Raw genomic sequence first — 26,815 nt, forward strand, 5'->3', positions numbered from 1 at the left:
TTATTTCATTTTTCTAACCCGGCTCTCCCTCTGCTGCTTCTTTTATCTTTCTTTTATTTCTTTCACTCCCTTCCCAAACGACTCCCCCTGACCTCTTTCCTCTGTCTTTAATTTTTAACCTTCCACCTCCCTCAAGTTTACACTCCTCTACAGCTTCCTCCTCCTTGTCCCCCTCTCTCTCAAGTCGTGGCTCTTTCGCCATCCCTCTCTGCCCTCTTCTTGACTTTCCACTGAGTGATGAGGCAGAGAGTGACTTAGTGTGTAAAGCCAGTGCCTGGATGTGATCTGAAAATACAATGTGGAGGGAACAAATGATGCAGTGTAAGAGAAGGGAGCAGACTCGTAGGACATGAAAGAAAAAAGGGAGTCTTGGGTTTTTATAAGGAAAAAGAGAGGATGTGGATGGAGGACAAGGTTAAAGTAGAAAGGGGAAAGAAAGAAAGTAAGGGAGGGAAGTTGTTGGGAGAGGAGAAGGATGTAAAGGTGGGAATTTATTGGAAAGAGGTTGGAAGAAAGGATGAGAGATGAGAGAAAAGACAATAAAAATCCAAAGAAATAAAGACAAGAGGAGGATAAAGAAAGGTGGAAGCAATGGAGGCAGGTTAAACTAGGCAGGGGGAGGAAGAGGTAGGGATGGTGGAGTTGGCTTTACCTCCAGGACGCCAATGTCAGCGATTCTATCAGTCTAACGCCTTCGTACAAGCTGAGTACATTGGTGAGGATGTCTTTGGTCTTCAGGATGTGTATCTGAGATATGAGACATCCTTTCTCACTTTGAGGATTCTTCTACAAATTGTGTTGAATTGTTGGTGAAGAGTGAAATATATCACCAACTAATGGATAGATTGACTTGAAATTTGGTGCAAATTCATGTTCACTCCGAATGAATCGAGTACATTTGGCAATCCCCTGACTTTTCATCTCGTGTCGCCATAATTTCACCAGCCTCTGCTTTATATTTTTTGCAGTGCTTATTTACGAGTTAAACTAAGTTGAACTAAGAATGTTTGTTAAACGTACCTGCTCAGGGTTTTGATTGATGCTCTACCTGTGGGGTCTATAAAAGACATTAAAATACACTATCCTTTTATATCAGTTTATGTCATCTATCTATTATTAATTTGTATGGTTATTGTACCTGTGTCTCGTACCGCATGCTAACGTTTCTCTTTTCTGCATGTGTCAAATCTCTTGACAATATTCCTCAGCAGAGCAGCAAAGACACCCAAATAACATAACTCAGGTTTTCAAATGCTTTCTGCAATCCCACATTATCACAACAGGTGATCCCGGTGTGGAGAAGGTTTGTTAATGATGTAGTGTTAGCAGCACATAAAACAGCTTCAGTTGGTGGTTCAGAGTCTTGCCCAAACACATTTCAACATGTGGAGAGCGGGACATGTGGTTGAACCCTGAAGCCTTCCATTAAAAGACAACTGAGTCTATCCAGAGCCACAGCCTCCCCTGTATCTGAATAATTATCACTCCACTGCTTCCAGATTGATAAGCAAGACAGTGAAAAGACAGACATTGTGCCATACTTCAAGTTAAAATGACCCTTTTGATAACCCTGAAAATTTCATCTCATTCATCAGTTTGTTCAAAGGAAAGCCGGGGTTCCTTTTCCTTTACACACAGACCTCAACAGACACTACTCAAAGAGCGTCATGTCACTGAAAAATTGATGCATTTTAAATATAGTCCATGCTCTGAGAAGTCTTTCACATGTTTCAGTTTTGCAGGACACTAAAGTCCTTTGCAGCTTTTGCCAGTCTGCAGTTTAATCCATGACGCATGTATTTTTTTTAAGAGCCAGCTGTTGTCCAGACGTTAGATTTATCCAGCTTCTTTTTTTTCTACATGTGTTGAGCCAAATCTCTCCTGATTTTAAAACCATATCAATTTACCATCCAGTTACATTATATGCAAATGTAGGAGATCTGGAGTGCAACTTATCAGAGAAAAGGGCTGTGACAACCTGAAAACACCTGAAAGGTCTAGTAGTCAAAGTGCTTGATGTAGTAGCTCTGCAAAGTTAATTCCTGGTCCAGAAGGAGACCTCTGTTGATAATTTGTGCCGTGGTAAAAACCTTGTGAACAGTGAAGACTAAAGGGTCTTTTGAGACTCTGCTCAAAGGTTTATGGCCTGGCATGCTGTTTTTTTCCAGTACAATGATTCAGTAGAAAACAAAAGCATGGAAAAAGTTTGTTGTTTTCTAGCTTAACAAAAAAATGTCCCCAACCGTGTTCAGCGAGATGAATTTACTGAACCAAACCACATGGTCTTGTCATATTTACTGGTTTAATTTCTTGAGTTTTATGGCTCATGAATGACAATAACAAAGTTACATCTCTGTCATCAGCCCAGCGGTGCTGTGCAAGCGCCATGTGGCCTTGTAGTATAAAGTGTACTGTATATGCATGGGATTATGCTAATGAGCAAACAGTTACATGATTGTCCTTTATGACCATCTGTCGTTCTGCTGCGATCGATCAAGGTCGTGTCAGCAGAGCTCGCTCTGGGACGCTGCTGTGATGAATTCATCATCTCCTCGAACAGGCATGTTCAGTGTTTCCTGACGTCGGCGCTGACAGCTCGTTGCCTCTGCACCAGTGTCATGTGGAAACTTTCATTGCAGCTCATTTCCAGAGACAAGGTCAGGTCAGATAGTCACTCAGGCACATCTCTCTACCTGGAAGCTATCAGAGTTCATCACCGTACACAGCACTTGAGAAAATCATTTTCTAAAAACTGCTCTGTATGAAGAACTGTATAATTTTTTAGTATTGTCAATCTTTTCACCTTCATTACAAATTATTTCCTAACTCTCACACTCCTTTGGCAGCGGCTCATCTCTGAACACTTGTATCAGGGTTATAGCTGCTAAAAGGAGAGACTTTATGGTCACAATTCCACAGCCAATGTGAAATTGGTTTGAAATCAGTCCAGGTCCAATTCCAATTTTCCTGTTATGGCTCAGGTGGTATAATTCATATAGAGGAGAGAAAGTCATTTGCATGATGTTCCAGTCCTTGAAAGTCTCTACAATGTCACCCGTCTGTATTAGCTGGGTTTGTTCAGCACCTGTAGACTGTACAAGAGCGCTACATGACGAGTGCAACAATACCCTCTAACATTTTAAAGGTCTCTTTGCTCAGTTGCTCGCCCCATGATCAGCAATGAAACAAAGGTTAAATTGAATGAAGAGAAGGGATAGAGAAACTGTTATCGAGGTGGAACACAGGAGAATTAGGATAATGCAAGAGAAAATGTGGGCAAACATATAGTTCATGTTCCAGAGTGATGTAATACATTGTTCACAGTTCACAATGTGCAAGACCTACCTAACATTCAACATGAAAGATGCTGTTAATTCTAAAAAAAACCAAATAGTTGCAGCGTGTATAATATTGCACCACTTTTCTTAAAGTCGTTGAGATACCTAACCCTACAATCTTTCTTATCTGATTGATACTCTTTCTTCAGTATTAAAGTAGTTCAGGTGGTTGTAAGGATGGGCTTTAACCAGGAACTGCCAATTCAGCACGACTTTCAATGATTCACCAAAACTTGGCAGTAGCAAACAACCAGTGACTATAGATGGCGAAGTAGTTCAGTCAGGACCCCTCTCATCAAAGAGAATGAATTATATGCATGCAATAAGTTATATTAGGCAGTATGGCTCTGTCTTGTGCCCTTCCATGTGTATACAGTACATGTATGCCAAAGCCTGAGGTGGGGATAACACACCTCCCCTCTCATTCATATGCATGCATGAAAAGCCAAGGCAGGAAGAGCAGCAGCAAAGACTCCTAGGGTACAAAAGTGTAGCATTAGTGACAATAAATATGACCCTGGTTAAATCAGACACAGCAGAAAGGAGGAGCTGGCCTGAAGGTAGGTTGCAAAGTGGTTTACATCAAGGTAAGGCAGGCTAATGCACTTTAAACAGATCACCCATTTTGCTATTTGCCAATTGGATGCAAAGAGCTGATACGGTCTGACGTACCTAATGTAGTGTGGGCCAAGCTTGACCTTGTGGCCTTCATGAACTAACACTGTTTAATGTTGGGTTTATCCAGGTCAATTTAGAACTGCAAACTTCTAAATCGAATCAGAGAGTCCTCTTCATTTTCAAAATGAAGACTACTCCATTCGTCTTCTTGGCAAATAATGAAAAGTTTAATACTTTTCAACATCCTGCAGCAGTCGGTTAACTAAGAACTTTTACGTGTTGGAACGATGACAACACAATAACAATTTTTTTTTGTTGTGAATAGAACTCTAAGTACAAGTACCTTTTTATATTGCGCAACACATTACAAGATTATTTCATGTCACCTTGAGCGAGACGGAGCTGATAAAATCTTGGTCAGAATTTGTGTCAGAGTGTACAGTAGCTATTTAAAGCGTGCCTAATTGAGCAAAGGACGTGTGGTGGGTTGTACTACTTAAAGACAGACACTCATTTATCCCAAAAAGTTCCATCCTCAAATATCTGAAATGTTCCTGTCTTTTGTTCTCCTTTCCCTCCAATGAAATCAACAATGTGTTTGTCTGTTTCTCACCCCTTTGCTTTACTTCTAAAATAGTACTTATGAAAGACGATGGCCACCTGTATATCCTGTGCCATTCCCTGTCACACAGCTTCCTTCTCAAGTTTGTAGACCTGGATTGTGGCGGTAGTCACATGTTGATTTCTGTCACTGTCGTATGTTTTGCCACAGGCAGTGTTTGGGTGCCTAAGCTCCCGTTACCCCGGATCTAGAGGAAGAACCAATGGCGTCCTTTCAAAACAAAAGCATGTCTGTTATCAAAACAAGAAATTAAATAACCTTGTGATCTCACCTCTAAAGCTTGAACATAAACTGGAACCAAAAGCTTGAAACTGGGTGACTTACTCCTTTAAGAAATTAATACAAATTCCAATCATGAGCCCAGCATTATGAATCACATTTAGTCAAGTGTCACATCCTTGTTGATTCTTATGCTCACAAAATAGTGTCATTCCTAAAAAATTAACTTGTATGAATACCTCAGTGCTTTTTGTGCATTTGTATCATTTAAAGCATGGTTATGAAACATGTCCACTGAAGTCCTCAGAAGATCTGATTGGTAGCAGCACTGAGTTAGAGTTCTTATGAGTAGTTATAAGTTAAGGTGGGCACTTTCTCCAACACCTCCACACAGTGACGGGTGAGGCTCAAACCTCTCTTCTCTCCCTGTGCATCTTTTATGTCCACTCATTATCAGGAAGCGGCCAGTGTTGGTCTTCTGGGAGCTAAACGAAGCGGTTGGTGACCTTCGCCGGCTGTGGGCTGCCGTCCAGCTCCACAGCTCTGTGAGCAGACCGACCCGGCAACGCTACAGCCTCAGCATGAGTAATGAGACTGATTCAGACAGAGGGAGGGAGATACTATCCCGTGTGCATATATGTGTGCGCGTGTCGGACTTTATCTCCCTATTTTCTTCCTCTCCGTATACTTCAGTGAGCACTCATTTGTGTGTGTATGCACACCTTTTATCCTGCTCCCAAAGAGCAACAAAACAACAGTGCAAACAAACAGAGGAAAATGGGCAGATAATCAGAAGAGTTTTTCTGTGTGTGTGCGTCCACATTGTCTGCAGAGCCACAAGGTGGACGTCACAGGGAAAATTGCCTGCAATAACAGAGAGCAAGAAGACTCTCCTCCATTGTTAGTACCCTCTCTCTCTCACTGTGACTCCACCTCTCTCTCCACTCCCTATCTTTCTCTCCCTCACTAACACTGTCTCTTTTTTTCTCTGAGCATAATAGTGTTTATTAATATTTATCAGTGTTGATCACTGCTGGCCAGGATTATAGTCTATTTTTGTGGCATTTTGTATTCTGTCTTGCAGGCGGCTGGCGACGTGTGTGTTTGTGTGGTGTGTGTGTGTGTGTGTGTGTGTGTGTGTGTGTGTGTGTGTGTGTGTGTGTGTGTGTGTTTGTGTGTGTTTGTGTGTGTTTGTGTGTGTGTGTGTGTGTGTGTGTGTGTGTGTGTGTGTGTTTTTGTTTTTGTATCCTTTCACTGCTTCATTCTCTCTCTATCTCCCCATTGTATCTTCAGTCTCATTAGCGTTGGCCTGTGCCTCAGTGGATGGATCACCCACATTGCATCAGGCTTTGGGCCTGCTGGGTGGGGAATATCAGGGCTCCAGTGGCTGCGCTTACATCATGCACACTAATGTTTCTTACATATTTATGAAAGCAAATGAGCTGACTGGCATATTTTAACTTCATCACATCTCACCCTCGCTAGTAGAAACTTGGATAAAGGACATTATATCTAAAATTCAAACTGGTTTGTCAGTGCATGAGCTGTCTCTGAAAGAAATTGAGAGTTTAAAGTGGGAGAAGCTATTTTAAGCATTTGGGATACCGGAAATAAAAGCCCTCCCTTTATTTTCAGTGAACACAACATTTAGTGACTTGCTGTTGGAGCATTTCCAGTTGGCTTGGATGAGCATGAAACTCTTCTGGTTGAATCATTACTGCTAAAGGTGTGCAACTATGTCAGTGTGTAGCTGGCTGTTAGAAAACAAAATGTCAAACCTAGTACGCAGACATATGTGGAGTGAAAAATATAACAATAACATTTCAGTCAAGAATACTCTGAGTATCAAGCCTTAAAGTAAGTGATGTGCATCTTTAAAAGCAAACTGCGGGTAAAGACTTCACTTTGCACAGACCTGATGGTAACTGTAAATATAGAGCAGTGTTTGTTCCCCAATGCAATGACTTCCTTCTTCGATGGTGACTCATGCCTTACATCATAGCATAGGCTTCAGGGTGTTTTAGTGTGCAAGGTAACACTACTGTTGTTATATATTTTTCTGTTAAAAGAAAGCAGGATGAGATTTTTTCGTCAAAAGATACTTTGCATGTTAAGGACAAAATCACCAAAGAGATGAGATGAATGACTTTGTCCACAGGGGGCGCCAAATGGATGCAAACGGAAGCTTTAAAAAAGTAGCAATCATTTTTAGTGAGAAACAAGCTGTTAAATGCATCGTTGAAATCTGAAGCCCCTGATACACTGCCTGTTCAAGGTGTCATTGTGTGTGTTGCCAATGTGTGCATGTGTGTGTGACGCTCACACCGTTTACACATTGTTAGATTACACTGTTTTGTGGCATAGTGTAAAAGTATGAAGGCATGGTGATGGCAGAGATTAGTTATTGCACTGCAGCTGGAAAGTGTTGTAAAAACAGAGCTATTTTTGTCCCGTCTAGCACCAACTAATTGGCTGTGAAGCTTCTGAATGCTCTGCTATGTTTACTAGTTGCCAGCTTTCACAGAAGGTGGGTTAAAAAGAGTTTTTGGGTTCCTTTTTGAGAAACAGCTGTAGACTTCTGCTAAACAACAGTAGAAATGAAAGCACTGAAAGCACTTTGACCCCTGGACCAGGCCTCTGCATGTTTCCCTGTAGTACATTTCTTTGCCTGATGTCAAGGAACAGGTGAAATAACTCTGAAAACACAAAGTGTTAAGTGAAAGTCACAGGTACATTCAACCCTTCTTTTAAAGACCTTGAGAGTTTATGACTCAGGGGGAGGCTTAGTGACTTGTAAGGATGATTTTGTTGGCAGTGCGGTGATGAATTCACGCAGCGCTGAGGTGAATTGCTGTCAAATGCTGTCTAGCACACAGCCCATTGGGGGAAATGCTTTTTGATGAGGTGCAGTTTTCACTTCCATCTACTGAGACAGTTTGATGCATGACACAGCAAAATATCCCATACCTTGAGCATTTTAATGACTTTGGCTTTAACACTCCCCATATGTTTTTGTCTTGAGATATTTTCCGCCTCAGGCTGTGAAATCTTTCTAATTTACAGTGAATTCTCACCAGGGGAATTTCTCTGATCCAACTTTAGAATGAATAGTGTCTGTGAACAAAATTTACTGCACAGTGGTTCATTGTTAGCTGTAGCACATGACAGAATGGATTAATAGCTGCTTTGGGCTCATGGAGTGCCAGCTTGTTGTGGATTTGGAGTGTTTTGCTGCTTGTCACTGCTTTGCCTTAAAACTGTGTTAGTTGGCCCTGAAGTGACCCTTTTACTCAGAAACTCACCAGACGTCTGGAGCAGATTTTCAACCTGACACTGCGGAAATATCAACCGAACCTCAACATTAAAGCACCACAACTTGATTTGAACAGCTGTTCGTCAAGAAAGGCTGGAATTACAAATGACTAAGTGTTGCAACAATTCACTAAACTTTACTCAAGTCACTGACAAATATCATTTACAAGTTCACCAGATGACCTGCTAAAAAGGAAATAACGCACAGACAGTCTAATTCATGTCCTCTGTAGTGACTTCTCTTCTTTACACAAACCACAGCTGGTCATAAATCTCTGCAGCACATTCACAAACTGCTGACCTGCAGCATCTAATGAAGAGTGTAATCATTTATTGATGCACATTTATGCTGTGTTTGTATATCGTATGTTTGTCTGGTTCACGGCCTACATGAATACGTGCATGTGTGTTTGTGTAAACACTTGCGTTCATTAATGTGTGTTTGTTTCTTCAATTATTCATGTACGGGTCTATCTGTGCAAGCAGAGGTGCACATATTTATGTGTTGGCGTGTGTGTGTGCGTGTCCCTCCAAAGCAGTCTATCTCAGGTGTGTTTGGGCTTTCCTGCTAGCTGCATAGGAGGCAAGATGGAGACGGCTTTTGGCTTCATGTTTATGTGTGTGGGTGTTGATATGCTTGCACACTCACAGAACCTCAGCACCTGAAAAGAAGGCAAAGTATGATTTGGATACCACATATCGAAGGTGCACTATGGTGAAGCTGACTGGGACATGTTTACAAAATAATACATATTGATTTTTTGATCTAACCCAAAAGCATGCAACAGTGATATAAATATGGATGCTGTTAGAGGTTAACATTGAATAAGGTCTTTTCAGGTCAGCAATGCATTAATCAAGGCAGCAAAGCCTGAATGCATAACTTGGATAATCTGTTTATTTCCTCTTAGTGGGATCATGAGTTACAAAATGAACATCATGTGGTGTGCAAAGGACTTGAAACTAGGAAATGAGGCTGTAAAGTGATTAGAAAATGTTTGCGGAGGTATTAAATCAACTAAGAAAGGGGTCATTTTTGGATAAAGTGTTGCGCAATCTGTCCTTTTTTTTTTGCAACCAGTGGCATCACCATCTTCAGATTTAAGGCACATCTTATTTTAGTCTTTGGTAAACCGTCATGTGCTTGAATGTGCACAGCTGTAGCCATACACCATCGTCTGTGTCAGTGAGTCTGAGCCTACCACTTTCACCACACAGCAGTACAGTATTTTTACAGGCTGCCATATTTGGGTGAATCCTTGTAGTGGTCTCTTGTAATTGGATTATGGCTGTCAGGGAAGGCTTTAGTTCAGATTACGCAGATTATAGCGGGCAGTGCTCAGATGGACGGTGCGGTTTAAAGAGCCTCATCTGGCTTGTGTCACATAGAAAGAGCAGTTTGGCAAAAGTGCAGATGTGATGTTTGCCTACATTTGTTGTATGTAGGCCAAAAGATGCAGATGTGTCCTAGCAGACTGAGGTTCCCCAAAGACGGGAGAGTACAAAGAAGAAGTGATGACATTCCATCAGGATTAGTACGGCTTAACCTGCTCCCTGAAAGTAGTCACAGATCTGGCCTGTCACATTCCTGAGATTGGCTCCAGACAGCTGTTACATTTATCTTAACCTGCAGAGATCTATCAAGATGTGTGCGTAAAACAAAGACATCAAGATAAAATCATTATAATGTGGTCTCATGAACAACAACTTGACATGAGAGAACCTACATAGGCTTGGTAGATTGGTTGAGATGTCTGCAGAGATGCATGTATTTGCAGATTAATTTAAGACCTGACCGAATATATGTGGCTAACTGACTACATGTTGCTTTTCCATGAGTACACACTATCATGTGACGTACCTGCTTGTGTTTTTGCCTTCTTGGTGATATATAGGTAACAAAAGAACAATCCATGTGCCATTGCTGTGAAACTCCGTTTTCAGCACAGTTACTATTTGCAGTGGGAGACAAAGTGGACAAATTGCCAGCACCAGTTCTGAGCGAGTAGAGTCCAGTAGAATCGATAACTTAATGTACTGAAAAGCTGCATCTGTTCAGGCGTAAATGTCAACAGAGAAACTACAATGTGTAAAATTTGAGGAGCTTCAGATTAAAAATCTGTATGCAGCTCAGATGAAGGTGAGATATGGAGCACTGAAGTTGTATTGGCTGTCAATTTATTTTGTTTTTAATGCTTATTTCAAAAATGGAAGATTGTGGATAGAGTAGTCCTCACTTTAGATGAAGAGTAATGGCCATTCAGAACCCCAGAATCAGACCTGAGATTGTGCTGGAAACACTACAAACCTAAAGATACCCATGTGAAATAGAGCAAAATGTTCAAAGTGTGCATCACTGCTGTCACAAATGTCCACCGTGCCAGAAAAGCATCATGCCAGACTGAAGCTTTCCATGTGGAATTAGCTTGGTTGACGGTTGAGGCTATCTGGGGTAAGGCGAGCTGCCGTCCCACTGTGGCACATTAACCTATATGGCCAACTGACACTGCAGCTCTGGAGCCAAGCCCTCGCTTCCCACAGAGCTCTCTGTCTCCCTCTCTGTGGGATTCTGCTACAGTGTACATTTTGTTTTTGCTGCACACCTTCATAAAATAATGACCCAGAAAGGTTTGCCCAGTGGGGCTCAGTTTTGACAATCGCAGAGAATGGCAGGGGCTTGAAATCTGCTCCACCTTATTTTATGTATTCACCAGTGCAGCAATGAAAGCGATAAGCTCACGTTTATGATCCAGGCACCTGGTTTAAACTCTGCAATTAAACTAATTATCCTAAAAGAGTGTTTCAAGGTGTTTTAAAGTATATTGAGTGTGACAAATATCTGAGCTGATGAGGCTTCCTGCCTGCACGAGCCCCGAGTTGAATGATGGTGGTAGGAGGAGGGCTCGGCTCCTGAGAGGAAGTTAGACAACTGAGAAATAATGTGATTATTACTGGGCCTGGAGATAATTTTATCTCTTTATTTTATTCACTTGTTTATGTTGTGCAGTTTTTCGGGGTAGTGGAGGAGAAGATCTGAAAAAGAAGAAGAAAAAAAGAGCTTTAATTTGAAATGCGGAGAGTATCAGGGCTTCAACACACATACATCGAAGGGCTGCCCACAAAGAACTGTTCTACTCCTAAACAAATGACCTTAATAGTTCAAACTGGTTAAACCGTTTCCTTTTAAAAGGCGGTTTCTCCGATGCTTTCAGGAAGTCAGAGAGTCTGTGAGCTGAACTGCCATTGGCTTATTATGCCAAGCATGTTTCTTGGTTTTAAAATATTCAGTGTTCACCAGGATTTTAACCTGGGTCCAAATTCGGAAATAACTCCCTCTCCACAGAAAAAACATGATAAAACTATGATAAAACTATAAAGCAGTTAAAAACCAGCGTGTCTTTGTTGGTCTTGGGCAGAGCCATAGAGGCTAGAGAGCTGAGCTGCTGCTGATTTTGGCTTAGCTCATTGCTCAGTTAATTCAAGATACAGACACTCCATTAGTTCATACAGTTACATATTTCACTATTTGACTTGATACACCAAGAAAGAAGTCCTCTGACAAGGGGCGTGCCTTCTGATAGGATGCTGATGTGGCGCTATACTGAAGAAAAAGGGAACAAATCATCATCTAACTCCCAAAACTAATTGGACAGATGAAATTCAAAGTTGAGTCATACTTAATATATATCCATTTGATGTGATTAAACCAAGATGAGTCGGAATATATTCAACTTGTATTGTGATCTCAATATTTTTACCCACATGTTCACAGTTCATGGTCAGAGGTCATTCAAGTTTTGTATGTTTTTCATCTTCAGTGTTTCAGCTCCTCACATCTGGACATCTGTTTTCAATCTTAGAGGGGGGAGAGGCGGAAATAGAGAAAAAGAAAAGGAGGGAAATGAAAAGTACAAAGGAATCAAAGAATGAACGGATATAAGTACGGGAAGAGAACAATGAAACAGAGATCGGAAACTGTGTGGAATGAATCAAACTGCAAAATAAATGCTGATCTCCTGGCATCCCAGTTATTCCTCTGACTCTGAATCCTCTGACCTATGAGGCCTGAGTCCCCCCTCTCTCTTTAGCCTGCAGCTTTCCGTTCCACCAGAGCACATCTCCTCGCTGCCAGGCTCCCCCTCCATCTCCATCTTAATACTTCTCATTTCAGCAAAGCCAAAACAACAGATGCTGAAATGTCGAAGTGCTTCTCTACTCATGAACTCACAGGAAAGAGGAAAACGTTTACCAAAAATTCAAAGTATCCGGCTGATTATATCTTGTTCTGACTGCAGGAGTCAGGACCCGATCGTTTTAGCTCTCCTGTTAATAATTAAGAAAACACTTGGTGCCAAATTGTCCCTGTGGCCTTTTGTTAGCTTGAAAAAACAATAGAGATTACAGTTCAGCCAAATTGGACACATTTTCAGTAATAATAGAAATGTGAAAGGAATGACTGAACACAATAGAGACTAGTTCAGAGCATGTTTCAATGCTTTTATAATGGCAAAAATATGGAGTTTGTATTCAATGTTTCACAGGAACACTTGGATGTGCAATATACATTTTTTAATCAAGGATCTAAAGAAAACTTGTGCATATTTTGAAGTATGCATTTTTCACTTTTGCAGTCAAACATCTAGCAATTTCTTTAAAAAAAATGGGATGTTATGGCTGATGTATAATGATATCACAGACTGTATACAAGACCTGTAGCCATTCAGATGTAGGCTATTGGTTTGTGGACTTTCTTTCAGATGTTGCGTCGCTGAAAGTGACCGTATTAAGCCAAAAGGCTATAACTGGAGAGGATTAAGGGCTTGTCAGATGCTCAGTTATCAGCTAAGGCTGGTTGCAGTTTTGTTAAAGTGGTACGTCTGTAATTCAAAGCAACAGCAAAGTCTTGATTTGGGTGTGCACAGTATCATTTACATCTAAAAGGGTTGTAAACCTACTTCAAGTACATCCTAGCATGCTATTGTCAACTTTTATCATATAAAATGCAGTTTCTCATCAACAAAAATGTGGCTAGTGAAACTGCTGAGTGGCTAGTAACTTTGGAAAACTTCTGTCCACAGTTTCTGGTGAGCAAAATAGCTAATTTCAAGCCCTGGTTATTATGAAAGCTTCCAATCAATCAGAGTATTGCAATATTGTACCTCTTTAACATGCAACTAAAGCACAAGAGCACAAAGAAAACAGGTACTTGTTCATAAAAACATTGATCCATTGAGCTTTAAGTAGCTAAAACCTCTATGATGTGATAAGATATCATACATGATTCCTGTGTCATCTATTGTGATTAGTCCCAGCGCTGGATTACAGCTCTTGTCCTTTACCTATGCCAATGAGCATACACTCTAACACACTCAAGATTTCCTATTCTGCAGTGACTTTTTTTTTATTGTGTAACACTGTCAACAACTTGTGGTTTCCTTTTTTAGTTGTTTTTAAACCAATCTCAGTAATAGAAGGCAGGAACTCTGTAGGTATGTGTGAGAGAGACAGCCTGCACATGTGTGTGGGTGAAGGATGCAGATGTTTGTAGTTCTGTTGCCATCAGAGCAGACTGCACCGCCAGATGTCTGCACAGAGTCCACTCTGTGTGTGGATGTCATGTTGAGGCCGTAGACATGTCCTTTCTCCTACTTCCAACCCACTCTCACACATTAGACACACATTTTCTCACCCAGATGCACACAGCTGCAGATAAAACAACAATATAATGTGTGTGCATGTGCAATTGTGTCTATGAGTTTGTCTCTGTGTGTGTTTTTAAGCAGGTCAAAGCTTCAAGTGTCCCAGTCTGTTAGACAGATGTTAGAGCTCCCCACTGCATCCCCCCCACCCTGTCAAACACACAAACACACACTCACACTCTCTCTCCTTCATACACTGGCAAACAAACATGCACACACACACACACTCCCTCATTAACAACCAATTAGAGAGAAGATATTGGCTCGCTGGGGGAAACTAAAGGCCAACCAGTGCTGTTCTCCGCTTCCAACGCCAAGTCACAACAAATACCTGGATGCAGTCCAGGAGTGTGTGGAGTGTGTGTTTGAATATGCGTTTGGTTGTTTGTGTGTTTCAGACTTTTTTTTTTTACCCAAAGTTTGGCAGTCCAATCTCATCTCCTTTCTTTATTAAAAGACACACACACACATACACACCCTAACCCTCACATAATTAAATGCATTTTCCACTCTGCAAGTTTTGTTGTTCATTGCATCAGCGGGGGTGTCTCAGTAGTACAACTCCCGCTCTGACATTATCTCCCTCACATGGGAATGAGGCACGAGCTATGTTCAACACACAGAAACACACTAACAGAAACGCACACTCGCTCACTCTCCATGGGATTGGAGCGGTGTGTTTATGCCAGGGTTGGATGAGCAGATGCTTGAGACATTTGGCTCCCTGGAGACCATGTTGACAATTTCTCCCTCTCTCCCTGTTTACCTCGATCAATCCCTCTCACTTGATCATTGTCTCTCCCTTTATCTCTTTGTTGTGTGAGTTTTTCAGCTCTATTATATTTCTGTGAATAAATGAGGATTTGAAAAAGAATCTTCAGACAATTTGAGTTAATTGGATAGATGTAGAGGCTTTAATTCACAATAAAACATGCTGCAATGAAGTGACAACTGTGACAGGGACTAGAGAGAGAGAGAGAGAGAGAGAGAGAGAGGTGCAAAAACACATTGTAGTGCAGTGACAGTACAGGACAGAGGTTGCTAAAATGTTTAGCATGGTTTAATTGATATTGATGGATTTTATTCATTTAGAATTGATCATTTTAGTGATGTTGGGATTGTGTGCCCAGTCTTGGCAGCATCTCCCTCTGAAAAGAGAGATCATATTTTCAAGAACCTCCTGGTTAAATAAAGAACAGAGATGCTGGGGGGCTCTGAAACTTTTAGCAGCATGATCCTGCATTAATAAATACACCACTGTGGATGAAAGAAGATCACTGTGACCCAAGAGTGAATGTCAGTCCGATTGAGTCAAATACAACAGCTCTGTCAGTTGCTCAGTGTCAAACTCTGATGCCTTAGGTTACCCGTTATCCCCATGTCTGAGAGCTACTCTTCAGATTATTGGTATGATGACTTTGAAGCCAGGTGGGTCGTCTGACAAGTACTGAATCACCAAATCACACAGGAGTTGCAGGCTGGGGCGACTATTAATCAGGAGACTGTGGTATGATGCTGTAATGAAACTAAGAGTTTTTATTGAAGTTTAACTACAAGTTGATTTTTAGACTAATGAAGGCATATTTGTTGCTGTGCTACATAATGTAGATAACTTACACTACCGTTCAAAAGTTTGGGGTCACCCAGACAATTTTGTGTTTTCCATGAAAACTCACACTTTATTTATTAAATGAGTTACAAAATGAATAGAAAATTTAGTCAAGACACTGAAAATGTTAGAAATAATGATTTTTAGTTGAAATAATAATTTTGTCCTTCAAACTTTGCTTTCATCAAAGAATGCTCCCTTTGCAGCAACTACAGTATTGCAGACCTTTGGCATTCTAGCTGTTTATTTGTTGAGGGAATCTAAAGAAATTTCACCCCACGCCTCCTGAAGCACCTCCCACAAGTTGGACTGGCTTGATGGACACTTCTTGCGTACCATATGGTCAAGCTGCTCCCACAACATCTCAATGGGTTGAGATCTGGTGACTGCGATGTCCACTCCATTACAGACACAATACCAGCTGCCTGCTTCTTCCCTAAATAGTTCTTGCATAATCTGGAAGTGTGCTTTGGGTCATTGTCTTGTTGTAGGAGGAAATTGGCTCCAATCAAGCGCTGTCCACAGGGTATGGCATGGCGTTGCAAAATTGAGTGATAGCCTTCATTATTCGAAATCCCTTTTATCTTTTACAAATCTCCCACTTTACCAGCACCAAAGCAGCCCCAGACCATCACATTACCTCCACCATGCTTAACAGATGGCATCAGGCACTCTTCCAGCATCTTTTCACTTGTTCTGCATCTCACTAATGTTCTTCTGTGTGATCCAAACATACTGAAACTTTGATTCGTACGTCCGTACTTTTTTCCAATCTTCCTCTGTTCAATGTCTGTGTTCTTTTGCACATACTAATCTTTTCCTTTTATTGGCCAGTCTCAGATATGGTCTTTTCTTTGCCACTCTGCCTAGAAGGCCAGCATCCCAGAGTCGCCTCTTCACTGTAGACGTTGACACTGGCGTTTTGCGGGTACCATTTAATGAAGCTGCCAGTTCAGGACCTGTGAGGCGTCTATTTCTCAAACTAGAGACTCTACTGTACTTGTCTTCTTGTACTGTTGTGCACCGGGGCCTCCCACTTCTCTTTCTACTCTGGTTAGAGCCTGTTTCTGCTGTTCTCTGAAGGGAGTAGTACACATCGTTGTAGGAAATGTTCAGTTTCTTGGAAATTTCTCGCATGGAATAGCCTTCATTTCTAAGAACAAGAATAGACTGTGGAGTTTCATATGAAAATTCTCTTTTTCTGGCCATTTTGAGAGTATAATCGAACCCACAAATGTTTTATTGTTTGTCCCAAATGGTGGTCATATATTGTGTCTAAACTTTAGCGCAGCCACACGCCACTAGCTAGGCTGCAGCTCTGGTCATCATGCTTAAATGCTCGTCTACCCTGGTGTAAAATAAGAACAGATGGCAGATGTTGTTGCAGTGGTAGTGTAGCACACTTTGGAAATATCGTGATCTAGAAAATGGAGATAAAGTTGTATGTAGACTGTGTCTGGTTAAACTAGCATATAACTGCACAGGCATGTGGACATTAACCTGCAAAGAGGACTGAAGGCTGGTGGTGCAAGCTCTGCTAATGTAAGCCGCACTCAGCAAATCATTTCCACTGACTGTTTACCCACAGACTTTGTGCTCCTGTGTTTAGCTGTGTTCTATAAATTGGGCTCAAATTTACTGTTTTCTGAGTATATGTACTAGTTGTTTTGTCAATTTAAACTCCCAATTAAACAAAAAGAAAATGAGCTGCTTCGGAACATCCCTAGTGGTTATATTTTAAGTTCATAGTAACAAACCCTGATGCCATATTGTCCAGTTGTGGGTGAAATGTGTTGAGTGGTGAGGACGTCTTTGTGGTAATGTGGGTACCTTGTTCTTCCCCGTGCCTCCTCCTCTGAAACCACAGTGTGGCCACTGCAGCTCTAATGCTTCCAAAGTGCGATTCAATGAGCCAAATTCCAACTCTCTGTGTCACTCTGTCTCTTATTCCTCCTCTCTCTCTTCCTACATTGGGACTCATTAGTGGCGACAAGAGCCCTGTTGACCCTTCCCCTCGACCTTTGTCTCTCCTCCCTTTTCCTCCTTTTTTCCCCTTTATATTTATCTTCCCATCTCCTCTCCTCTTTCTCTATGGTACTTACCCCTCTCTCCCTCTCATCACCCCATCATCATTCACCCAGCATGACTCTGGCAGGGGTCTGTATGTATGTGTGTGTGTATAGCCAGGGGCCAGCCTGTGTACAGCAGAGGTCTTCTGCAAGGACAGCACAGGGGACTCTGTCCTTGTCTAACCCCCTGGAAATAGAACAAAGGTGTGTTAGTGTGTGTCGGTACGTGCCTGTGGGTGTGTGTGTGTGTGTGTGTGTGTGTGTGTGTGTGTGTGTGTGTGTGTGTGTGTGTGTGTGTGTGTGTGTGTGTGTGTGTGTGTGTGTGTGTGTTATAATGTTATGTATAGTGTCCTGAGTATGAGCTATAGCTAGTAATAATAATAGCACGGTCAGAGGTCCAGCAGGCCAACAGGGACAAGCTACGTAGCGCTTATAAAAGCACTCGTAAAAGACTGCAGCAAGTCACCTTATGTTCGAGGCACAGTGAAGGATTGTTAGACTGATTTACACCAAACACTATAAAAACATCCAGGAGACTGTTGGAGAGTTTAATATGAGAAATTCATTTCAACTATGGAATAATGCATCCATAACCCTGGTAGCTGAACACTTGCACTATAATTGGCTGTTTAAAAAATAACCTGTTAGTATAGTTGATATAAAAACTCAGATTATACTCTGATAACACGACTCATATTTGATATCTATGGACCTCCTGTTCAATATTGAGTCCTAGGTATTGAATAGGCTACATATACTTAATAGTATGGACCAAAAATGATCTGGGCTGTTGAAGCAGCCACAACTGGGACTGTACTTTGAACATCTGGTTCTCAATGTTTATCTGTTTGTTGATTCTGAACTCTTATGGCAACTGTTGTTGAATTCAAATTTAACATCTTAAAATATTTTATTTCGTGTCAGGAAAAAGACGCACTTCTTCTGGAGAGTGACACTATCAGATGGAGCATACGGTTATTTATTTAGAAGCTTTTGGTAAGGCTGTAGTCGAAGCTTATGTAGTAATGTAGCAGCAAGTGTATCCTTCTCTTTTCCTTCTCTGAACTTTTAACATTTCGCTGGAGCTATCTGCTGCTGTGTTGACATTTTGCACTAGCAAGCATCCAGCTAACGTGTCTCATTCAGTTAGGACACAGTGACAACATCCTTTGTGTGTTCAGCAACTTGCCTCTCCTCAGAGTCTCTCCAGTGTTTACTGCTTACTTGGTTTGATGCTTCCTCTTTTTTTGCAGGATAGAAACAAAGATTGGTTGTTGAAATGTTCACACCATTGAACTTCACCATTTGCATGGACCAAGTCTAAAAAACTTATATTAGATTTAAAGTATATTAATATTTCTGGATGAGAATAAGAAGCTTGGGCATAGTTTAAAGCCATTTTGCACCAAACAATTGCAATTATGGTAGTAACATAACTCTAGCAGGGATGGTTTCATTCTAATGGTGTAAATAGTCAACCACCGTGACCATAGACTGTTTAAACATGGAGGTAATCTTGGTGACATCACATATTGTGTTTCTGGGGAGGTGTTTTAAGACAAACGGTGGCGATCGTAATATATCAGACTGACTGCTGTCTGAACTTTCCTTTTGGTGAACCTAAAGGCAAAGCGAAGAAGCTGAGGTGGCTTTTAGCCTCTTAGGAAAAGGCTTCTATGTGCTGGCCTTAGTTTAGTCAGCCATGCCTCAAATCATGCATGAATATGCAAGACTTGTAATGGTAATATCTTCAAAATGGATCAGTATTAAAAATGTTTTCTGTACTGCATGAATAAATAAATAAATTGGCTTTTCAGGCTGAAACAGTTTTTATTACCAGGCTGTAAATATGTTTACTTCTGCTGTAAAAAAATAGGGCTTTTAGAAATGGGCTCTTCCACATTGGCACTGAAATTTGCTGCTTGACTCTGACATGAATTCAGTCAGTACATCATGATCTGCCTGATCTGACCTTCCTTCCCGTGTTAAAAATGCTCAATGTACTGCTACTGATGCGTCATGCTTCCCTTGTTTGATTTTGCACCAGACTTTTCATTCACTTGTGAATTGGTGGATGAAAAGCTTCAGCGTCTCCTCATTGAGCTGCTGTAGAAGAATGATAGAGTAGGCTCACTGTAGGAATTACATGACTACAAGGCACACAACAGCTAGCAGATGTCGGGTCTGTGTGAGGCCACATTTGTCTGCAGTGAAAACACGTCGACTGAACGCTCCACTGTGCCTCAATCTGAGCTGTTGACTCTACGGTAATGATGCAAGTCAGGCTAAACATAACAAACCATTAGCGTCCTCAGCATGCCGGCAGCGAGGCTGGGAAGATGGCGATCTCACTTCTGTGTGTGTGAGAGCTTGACAGACACTGGGAATGCAGATTAGTTTACAAGAACGAGGCGCCAGGCATCAATAAATCCAGACTAAATTGTCTTATTAAAAGCTGCTATAACAAACATTTTTCACTGGTCTTGTTAAAGGTTTGGTTTGGACACAGAAGAGAGCAGGCCCGGTTTTTAAGGAAGCAGAACATCAGTGGATATGATACATGGCTCTAGTTTTCTATCAAACAGCTTGGTGAGGATATTGCTTCATTTGCATTTAGTGAAGTATATCATCACGTGACCTGTACGTGCTTGAACCCAGGATAGTCGTCATTATGATTCCCTTGAAAGTATAAAGAAAGAGAAGAAGCAGGGGAGGAGGAAAAGAGGGATTCTGAGAGCTGCAGGCATGTGAAAGCAGAAAAAAGTGCAATCCTTTGGGATGGGTATGATTTCCCACTGGCAGGTCCAGTGAATCTGGACAGAAAAAATGGAGAAAGGGAGAAGAGGAGTATGTTTAGACAGAGAAGGAAAAACATGAAGGAGGAAGAAGAGGATTAGAAGGAGGAGGAGAAAAAGAGTGGGCTGGAGTAGAAGAGAAGGGAGACGGAGAGAGGGAACCGGTGAAAGAAAGAATGGAGGTTCTGCTCTGTCTTTATCAGAGGAAACAGGGGAAACAGTGTAGCAGGAACTCAAGGCCAGGGTTCATAATGTCACTGAGCCATGGCCATGTCTCGTTCTGCTCCTTACCCTCCTGTCTATCCTCTTCTTTCTTTCCCTCTCTCTGTTTCCTACATATTTCATATCTGTCCCCATCTCTTCACTTCCCATCAGAACACTTCACGTTCTTTTTTTGCTCCAGTTTTCACCTTTTGTCCTTCTGTCAGCCTCTCAAATTACTTACAAAACAAATCTAAAATTGAAAACATGTTTATCATGCAATCATACGAAGGCCAAAGAATGGTCTGTGTTTATCTTTCCCTCTCTCACTCACCTTGTCTCTCTCTGTATCTTTGCTCACTCAGTAATAACTGTGCAGGCTTCTGGCTACCTTTTGAAAGTCTGGTAGACAAAAGATGTAGCCCTCAAACCCACACCTTTTTCTTTTTCTTTATCTGCACTTGAACTAACAATGTCTTTGACGGGGAGGAGGTGATTGATCGGTCACTGCTGAGATAAAAGGTTGCAATGGTTGAATGTTCTTTTTTGATGTGTGGGAAGCTAGATCAATTTGTGTCCCTATGTGCATTACCTCTTCTCTTATTTTGTTTTTTTTGTTTTGTGACTTGGAGTGGCCTTACTCCACAGGATTAGAGTTACTCCACTCATTTGATTTTTGGTGGTAAAAATTGACCATTTCAATCCACTAACCTGTCACAGTCGGTCAGTTTCTTTTTGCAATTTGGGTTGATGTACCCGGCAGTCAAACATGGAAAATAGTATCTTGAGGGTGAGCATTGTCTTCATAAAACATGGATATATTCTCTGAGATGTCCCCAAATGGTTTCTGAAAAGGTGAGGCCTAAAGATGCTGTTCGCCATACTGACTCCGGCTCACTTTTCGCTAATCTTGAAACTGGCAAAGAGTAAGAGTTGATGCCGTAGCTTTGCTGCCTGGGTAACAGTCACAAATGTCTGCCTGATTATGCATAACTCTCAACCTTAATGTTATCAAAATGGCTGAATTGCACCAGTTCATTCCCCGTACTGCTTTCCCAAACATAGATACAAGGTCTAAAACAAAACTGTTGGTTGTACCAGGCTGTCGAATTTTTAAATTCCACTGTAAAAAATGAGCGTTTTAACCATAGACTGTATAAAATATGGACGTAGTATCCGTGACGTCACACATCTGTTCCTGAGAGCTGTTTTGAAGCAAATCGACGGCAGCAGCCATATTGGTAATGTATTGGTAATGCGGAACTCAACTAGGCAGAGTGTGACGTAGTGTGAGTCTCTTAGCCAATGGCTGTGTGTTCCCGACCGGGAGTCACGTCAGTCATGTCCTTATTTGGGCAAAACTCATAATCTTAATATCTTCTTAACCGTCATGTTAGAAAAAATTCACCCCCCGTACAGTGTGTGCCATTAGAGAGATTAGCATTGTAGGGCCAAGACGTTTTTTGAACCAGGCTGTAAACATGTTTATTAATGCTGCAAAGATCGTCTTTTTCCCATTCATATCTATGTGGTTTCCGGTGTTTCTGCAGCCAGCCTCAAGCGGATTTTCAATGTATTGCAGTTTATATCACTTCCGCATTGGCTTCATCGTTTGAGACCGGAGTTTGCCGCTTGGTTTTAACATTGGCTCTAACGGGGTTTCCCTCACTTCTGATGTCAGCCTCAAGTGGACACTCAAGGAACTGCAGTTTGTTGGGCCTCAGTACTGGCTTTGTTATTCGACACAGAAATATGCTCCTTGGTTATAAGGTATTGCTCATTCAAACAGTGAAGTTCAACTATGTGATCAGGAAGCCCCAGACTGGGTGGATATAGACCGTGGTGCTGAGTCAGAGGAGTCCTGCTCACCTGCACACTGCGCACACAAGGGCAACTGTGGCCCAAAGCTGCTTCTGTTTGAGCTCTGTTGTTTCATTTTTTCCTTTACATTTCCAGCTATAAGAATCTATTAGTGACCCTGCACAAAACCAGTGTTTGCATAGTTTTATTGTCTGTTACTGGAATGTCTTTAGTTTTTGGAAGCTCTCATGCTTACGTCTCCTCAAAATCTTATAGTCTTCATGTACATGGATGACTTCTAACATCAATTGAAGCTTCTGCTTCACCTCAGAGACTAAAGAATATGGCAGGTGTGAGAGAGCACAATCCATCAATGCCACATTTCCATCAAGTGCTCATAGTTTTCAATCATAAGAGTTTAGACTGGCACTCTTAATTTCCTAATCTCCTCCTGCACTATTTAAAAGGTCTACTGTCACCAGAGTAGAGGATTAGAACCACATAATATTTATTTTCTTGAGCTAACTCAGAACAGCCATGGATGGTAACATGAGTAGTAATATTTTAATGTATATTACTACAAGTTGTTTGATGTGCGTATGTTATGCATATGAGCGTATGATCTCCTTTAGGGTTTCATGGATCTGTAGTTATTTATACAGTTGTGTGCCTCAGTGTGTTTGTACAGAATGTGTGTGTGCCTGTGTGTTTATGTGTGTGAGAGAGATGGACACAGTAACTCAGATGCTGTCGATTATATCTGCTACACACGTCAGACTCGGGGGAACCTCCTGGTGCATTCATAGCTATCACATGCTTTTAATGACGTGCCTATTACACACACACACACACACACACACACACATACACACACAGAGGAAAAAACACACATTGACGTTCATAAATCAGGCATGACATATCAACATATCAGCGTAGCAATGTGCCCGTACCAGACACTTTGATTATGATATGCTAATCTGACCTATAATTTACTTCCTGTCATTTCCCTGTCATCTCCTCCGTGTCCTGCTCGTGTGCTCACTCTCCCCGCCATGTTTATCCCGGCTCTGTTTGATTTACTCACTGTACTGGCTTGTCTCTTATTAGAAACTACAGTGCTGAAGCTGTACACAAAGAAATCAATATTAAAAACATTAGCAAACAACTGTTCATCCATTCAGAGCCTGCTGAGATGCTTAATTGCATGGTTTGACATCATGTTGTATGAAATAATCAAAGGCTGTAATGGAAGGGAAATCATCAATCACAGAGGCTTTCACTGTAACGTTGTGTCTTTGGTGCTTAATTAAAGATTTATCATTGTCTTTGCTCGTCTTTCACTTTTCAAAATAGTAAAATAAATGGAAGTATTAGTATTTTTTTTGACGCCAATGAATTTAACACCATTCCTCACAAAATCTGCAAGCTTGGCTTTGCTCCAGCTCCATAAAACATGTGCTAAATGCCGGGGAGATTGAAAGACTCCCCCCTCTTTAAGAATTGATGCGAGTTTAACAAGAAGAGGGATTTAAACTGTGTTAATCGTTGAGTTAATGCCTTTCTCTCCTCCTTCACCTCCAGCCGCTACAGATAGACGATAACTTCTGTGGCCAGGACTTCAATCAGCCTCTAGGGGGCACCACTGCCATCGAGGGAATCCCGCTTTACGTGGACCAGGACGACGGCATGACGTCTGTGGCGGCCTATGATTATAGGGGTAACACTGTGGCGTTCACTGGCACCCGCAGCGGACGCATAAAGAAGGTAGGCTTCTTTGAGTATTTGTGTTTTTGTGTGTTTGTGTGCTCGGTTTGGTCCTTAAGGAGAAGCTGAATTCCGTGGATGTATTATCTTAGAGAAAGGACTGCAACCTCTTCTCAAAGGCTACGCTCAATGCTATTCAGTCTTGGTTTCTCTGCTTCAAATCCTTCAGCTTACAAGCCTGTAAACTGCAAAGTATAAAAGTGATATATTCTAAGGTAAAGGAAAAAGCTACTTTGCAGGTATATTTCTCCCTCGACAGTGACGGTGGTTTTATGATGTTGATTTTTTTCCGGCTTTTTTGTCATTGAAAATGTGACAGAAAGTGGGGTTTCAACTGCTCCTGCTAGATTACAACAATGCGAGGCTGTGTTTGTGTGCGCGGGTGTATGTGCTCTACAGAAAACCATTTTCACTTTGAAGCAATTTTGTGTCATTTTGTGATGTATTTTCAATGGTTATTGCTTTTGGCATCGCTGACAAATGGTTTTGTCATCAGAAATCTCATTGCAGACATCAGCTGTGAATGTGTATGTGTGCATATGTGTGCGTGTGTGTGCTTTGTTTTAAAATTGCTTTGTCAGTGAATGCTGGAAACATAGCATAACTGACACGTACATAATGTAGAGAAAGTAAAGAAGCAGCTCTGAGGGAGGAAGTTTTCCTCCTACAGAGCCAGATAGTTTGTGTCTTGTTGGCTGAGGTGTAGAGCTCATGCTGTGCAACAAACTGGAGCTGTGTGGGTTTTATCTTGCTGTTGTCGTTTGGCGGTCTAGTCACAGTGTTTTCAAGAAGCAGGAAGTGTATCTGAGTGTCTGTAAGGTGGATGAAGATGATTTCTAATGCGTCTCCTGAGTACCTTTGATGAGAGAAGCGCAGCATGTTTTGCGTGTGTTTGTGTAGATCTATGTAGTATTCTGTCCTCATCACAGAGGAGCAGCAATTTCCCATTATCTTCAGCATCCACACAGCATGCAGTCTCTTTGAGTGTGTCTTTACAGTATGTGTGTGTTTGCTCTTCAAGTACCTATTTCGTGTAGACCGCACGGTGCGTGTGCCAATCAGCTGCTCCTTCATCTGAGATCTGACTGAGCCACTTCTGGTTTTTCTCATTGTTCCCCAGCAGGACATCTCCATGAGTGTGTCCGTGTCACTAATACTGTGAAGACTAAAATAAAACTCTTACCTGAGGATAAAAATAATTGCATAAATACATATGTAATGGAAATTAGATAAAAAAGAACTTGCATCCACACTGTCAGCTGCATTTAACTTTGAAAAGTTTCACAGATTATTCCCCTGAGTTTTCAACTTGTTTGGAGCAACATACTTTCAGTCATCCATCATCTTGTTGGTGCTTTTGTCTTTTATTTTGAATGGTGACGCCTTTGTCTGGACGTTTTTGGGTTTGAGTCACAATGTCTGTCGTATCCTATCAAAGCAGACTACAAGTGTGTTGAAATATTCAGCTGCTCCACTTTTTGACACGTTTGACAGTTGTAGCATTAGCTTCTGTATTTTTGCAGTCCATGGAAAATCTATTGCAGCAATGCTTCTGTCAACCATGCTATATGCTCTGGTGTTTTGCAAATAAGTGTGTCTGTGTCATCTGTGCTCTTGAGACTAAAATAAAACTGTTACCTGAGGATAAAAGTAATTGCATGAACAGATGTATAATGAAAAAAAAAAGAAAAATAAGTACATCCACATTTCACTGTCAGCAGCTTTTTATTTGAAGACGTTTTACAGCATTTTCACAGAGGTTTCAAGCTATTTTTCAGTGCGTCATACATTGAAGTCATCCATGCTTGTCTTTTATTTGAAATAGTGATGTCTTTGTTTGGACGTCTTTGCCTTTGCATCCTTCGTTCAGTCATAATCTATTAGAGCTAGAGCAGAGATGTGTTTGAAATATCCAGCCCCTACACTTTCAGACATGTTTGACAGTTTTATCATTAGGTCTGTGTTTCTGTAGTCTCTGGAATATCTGTTGCAGTAATGCTGCTGTCAAATGCACCTATATAAGATATGATAATGTGCACAGACACAGACTCACACAAAGACACACACTCATGCCTCCTTACACAGCTTCCTGTCTCTGGTGTTTTGCTAAGTCGACTGAAACCTGGCCCACTAGTCCTTGCGCCTGACCCCTATTCTGAGTCTGTGTGTGTGTGTGTGTGCAGACAGATGATTTGTGTGTGTGGGGGGTCAGCAGATCCTGGATGATATCCCGCTGATCGGAATCCCATTTCCCCTCAGCCGGCGTGTCTTCCTGTGCTCGGGGAGGTAGGTGAATACAGGAGGCGGAGGCCGCCAGTGTCCTCACACAGATCAATGCAGATGCTGCTGTATCATGCAGTCGTCTATCTGAGCAGGGACACCGCGAGACAGAGCAGTAATTACAATACATCAGCAGTGATTACACCAACTGTGGTTTTATGAGACTTTTACATTTGTTGGCTCCTTGTAAGTCTTTTCCTCTGACACGGGAGGGGTCGCTTTAAAGCCAAGGGAGACTCGATTACACAGAATCTTTCTAACGCCTCGTTTCCACTGATATGTGTGACCGAAAATATACAGAGGATTCCTCTAGTGTCCAACACAAAGAAGTACATTTCTTTTTAGATGGATATAAACCTGATTCAGGTGATCAAGATTTGTGATCCACACACAGTCAGTCAACAAAGCTATCTCTTAGCATTGCATTTAAAGCTCAAAAGACAGCTAGCAGCAGCTCAGCTAATGTTGCATGTGTGTGTGCTCACTGCT

General features: G+C 41.5%; 1 protein-coding gene across 1 annotated transcript in view; it reads left to right on the forward strand.

The window, feature by feature from the left end:
- LOC117821529 (plexin-A1-like) overlaps positions 1-26,815 on the forward strand; it is a 281,657-nt gene that overhangs the window by 20,208 nt on the left and 234,634 nt on the right. The window contains exon 3 of the mRNA XM_034695886.1: positions 23,864-24,046. Coding sequence (XP_034551777.1) covers positions 23,864-24,046 — 183 coding nt within the window. The remainder of the gene's footprint in view (positions 1-23,863; positions 24,047-26,815) is intronic.

Source organism: Notolabrus celidotus, chromosome 11 (genome assembly GCF_009762535.1).
Source record: "Notolabrus celidotus isolate fNotCel1 chromosome 11, fNotCel1.pri, whole genome shotgun sequence".
Classification (NCBI taxonomy): domain Eukaryota; kingdom Metazoa; phylum Chordata; class Actinopteri; order Labriformes; family Labridae; genus Notolabrus; species Notolabrus celidotus.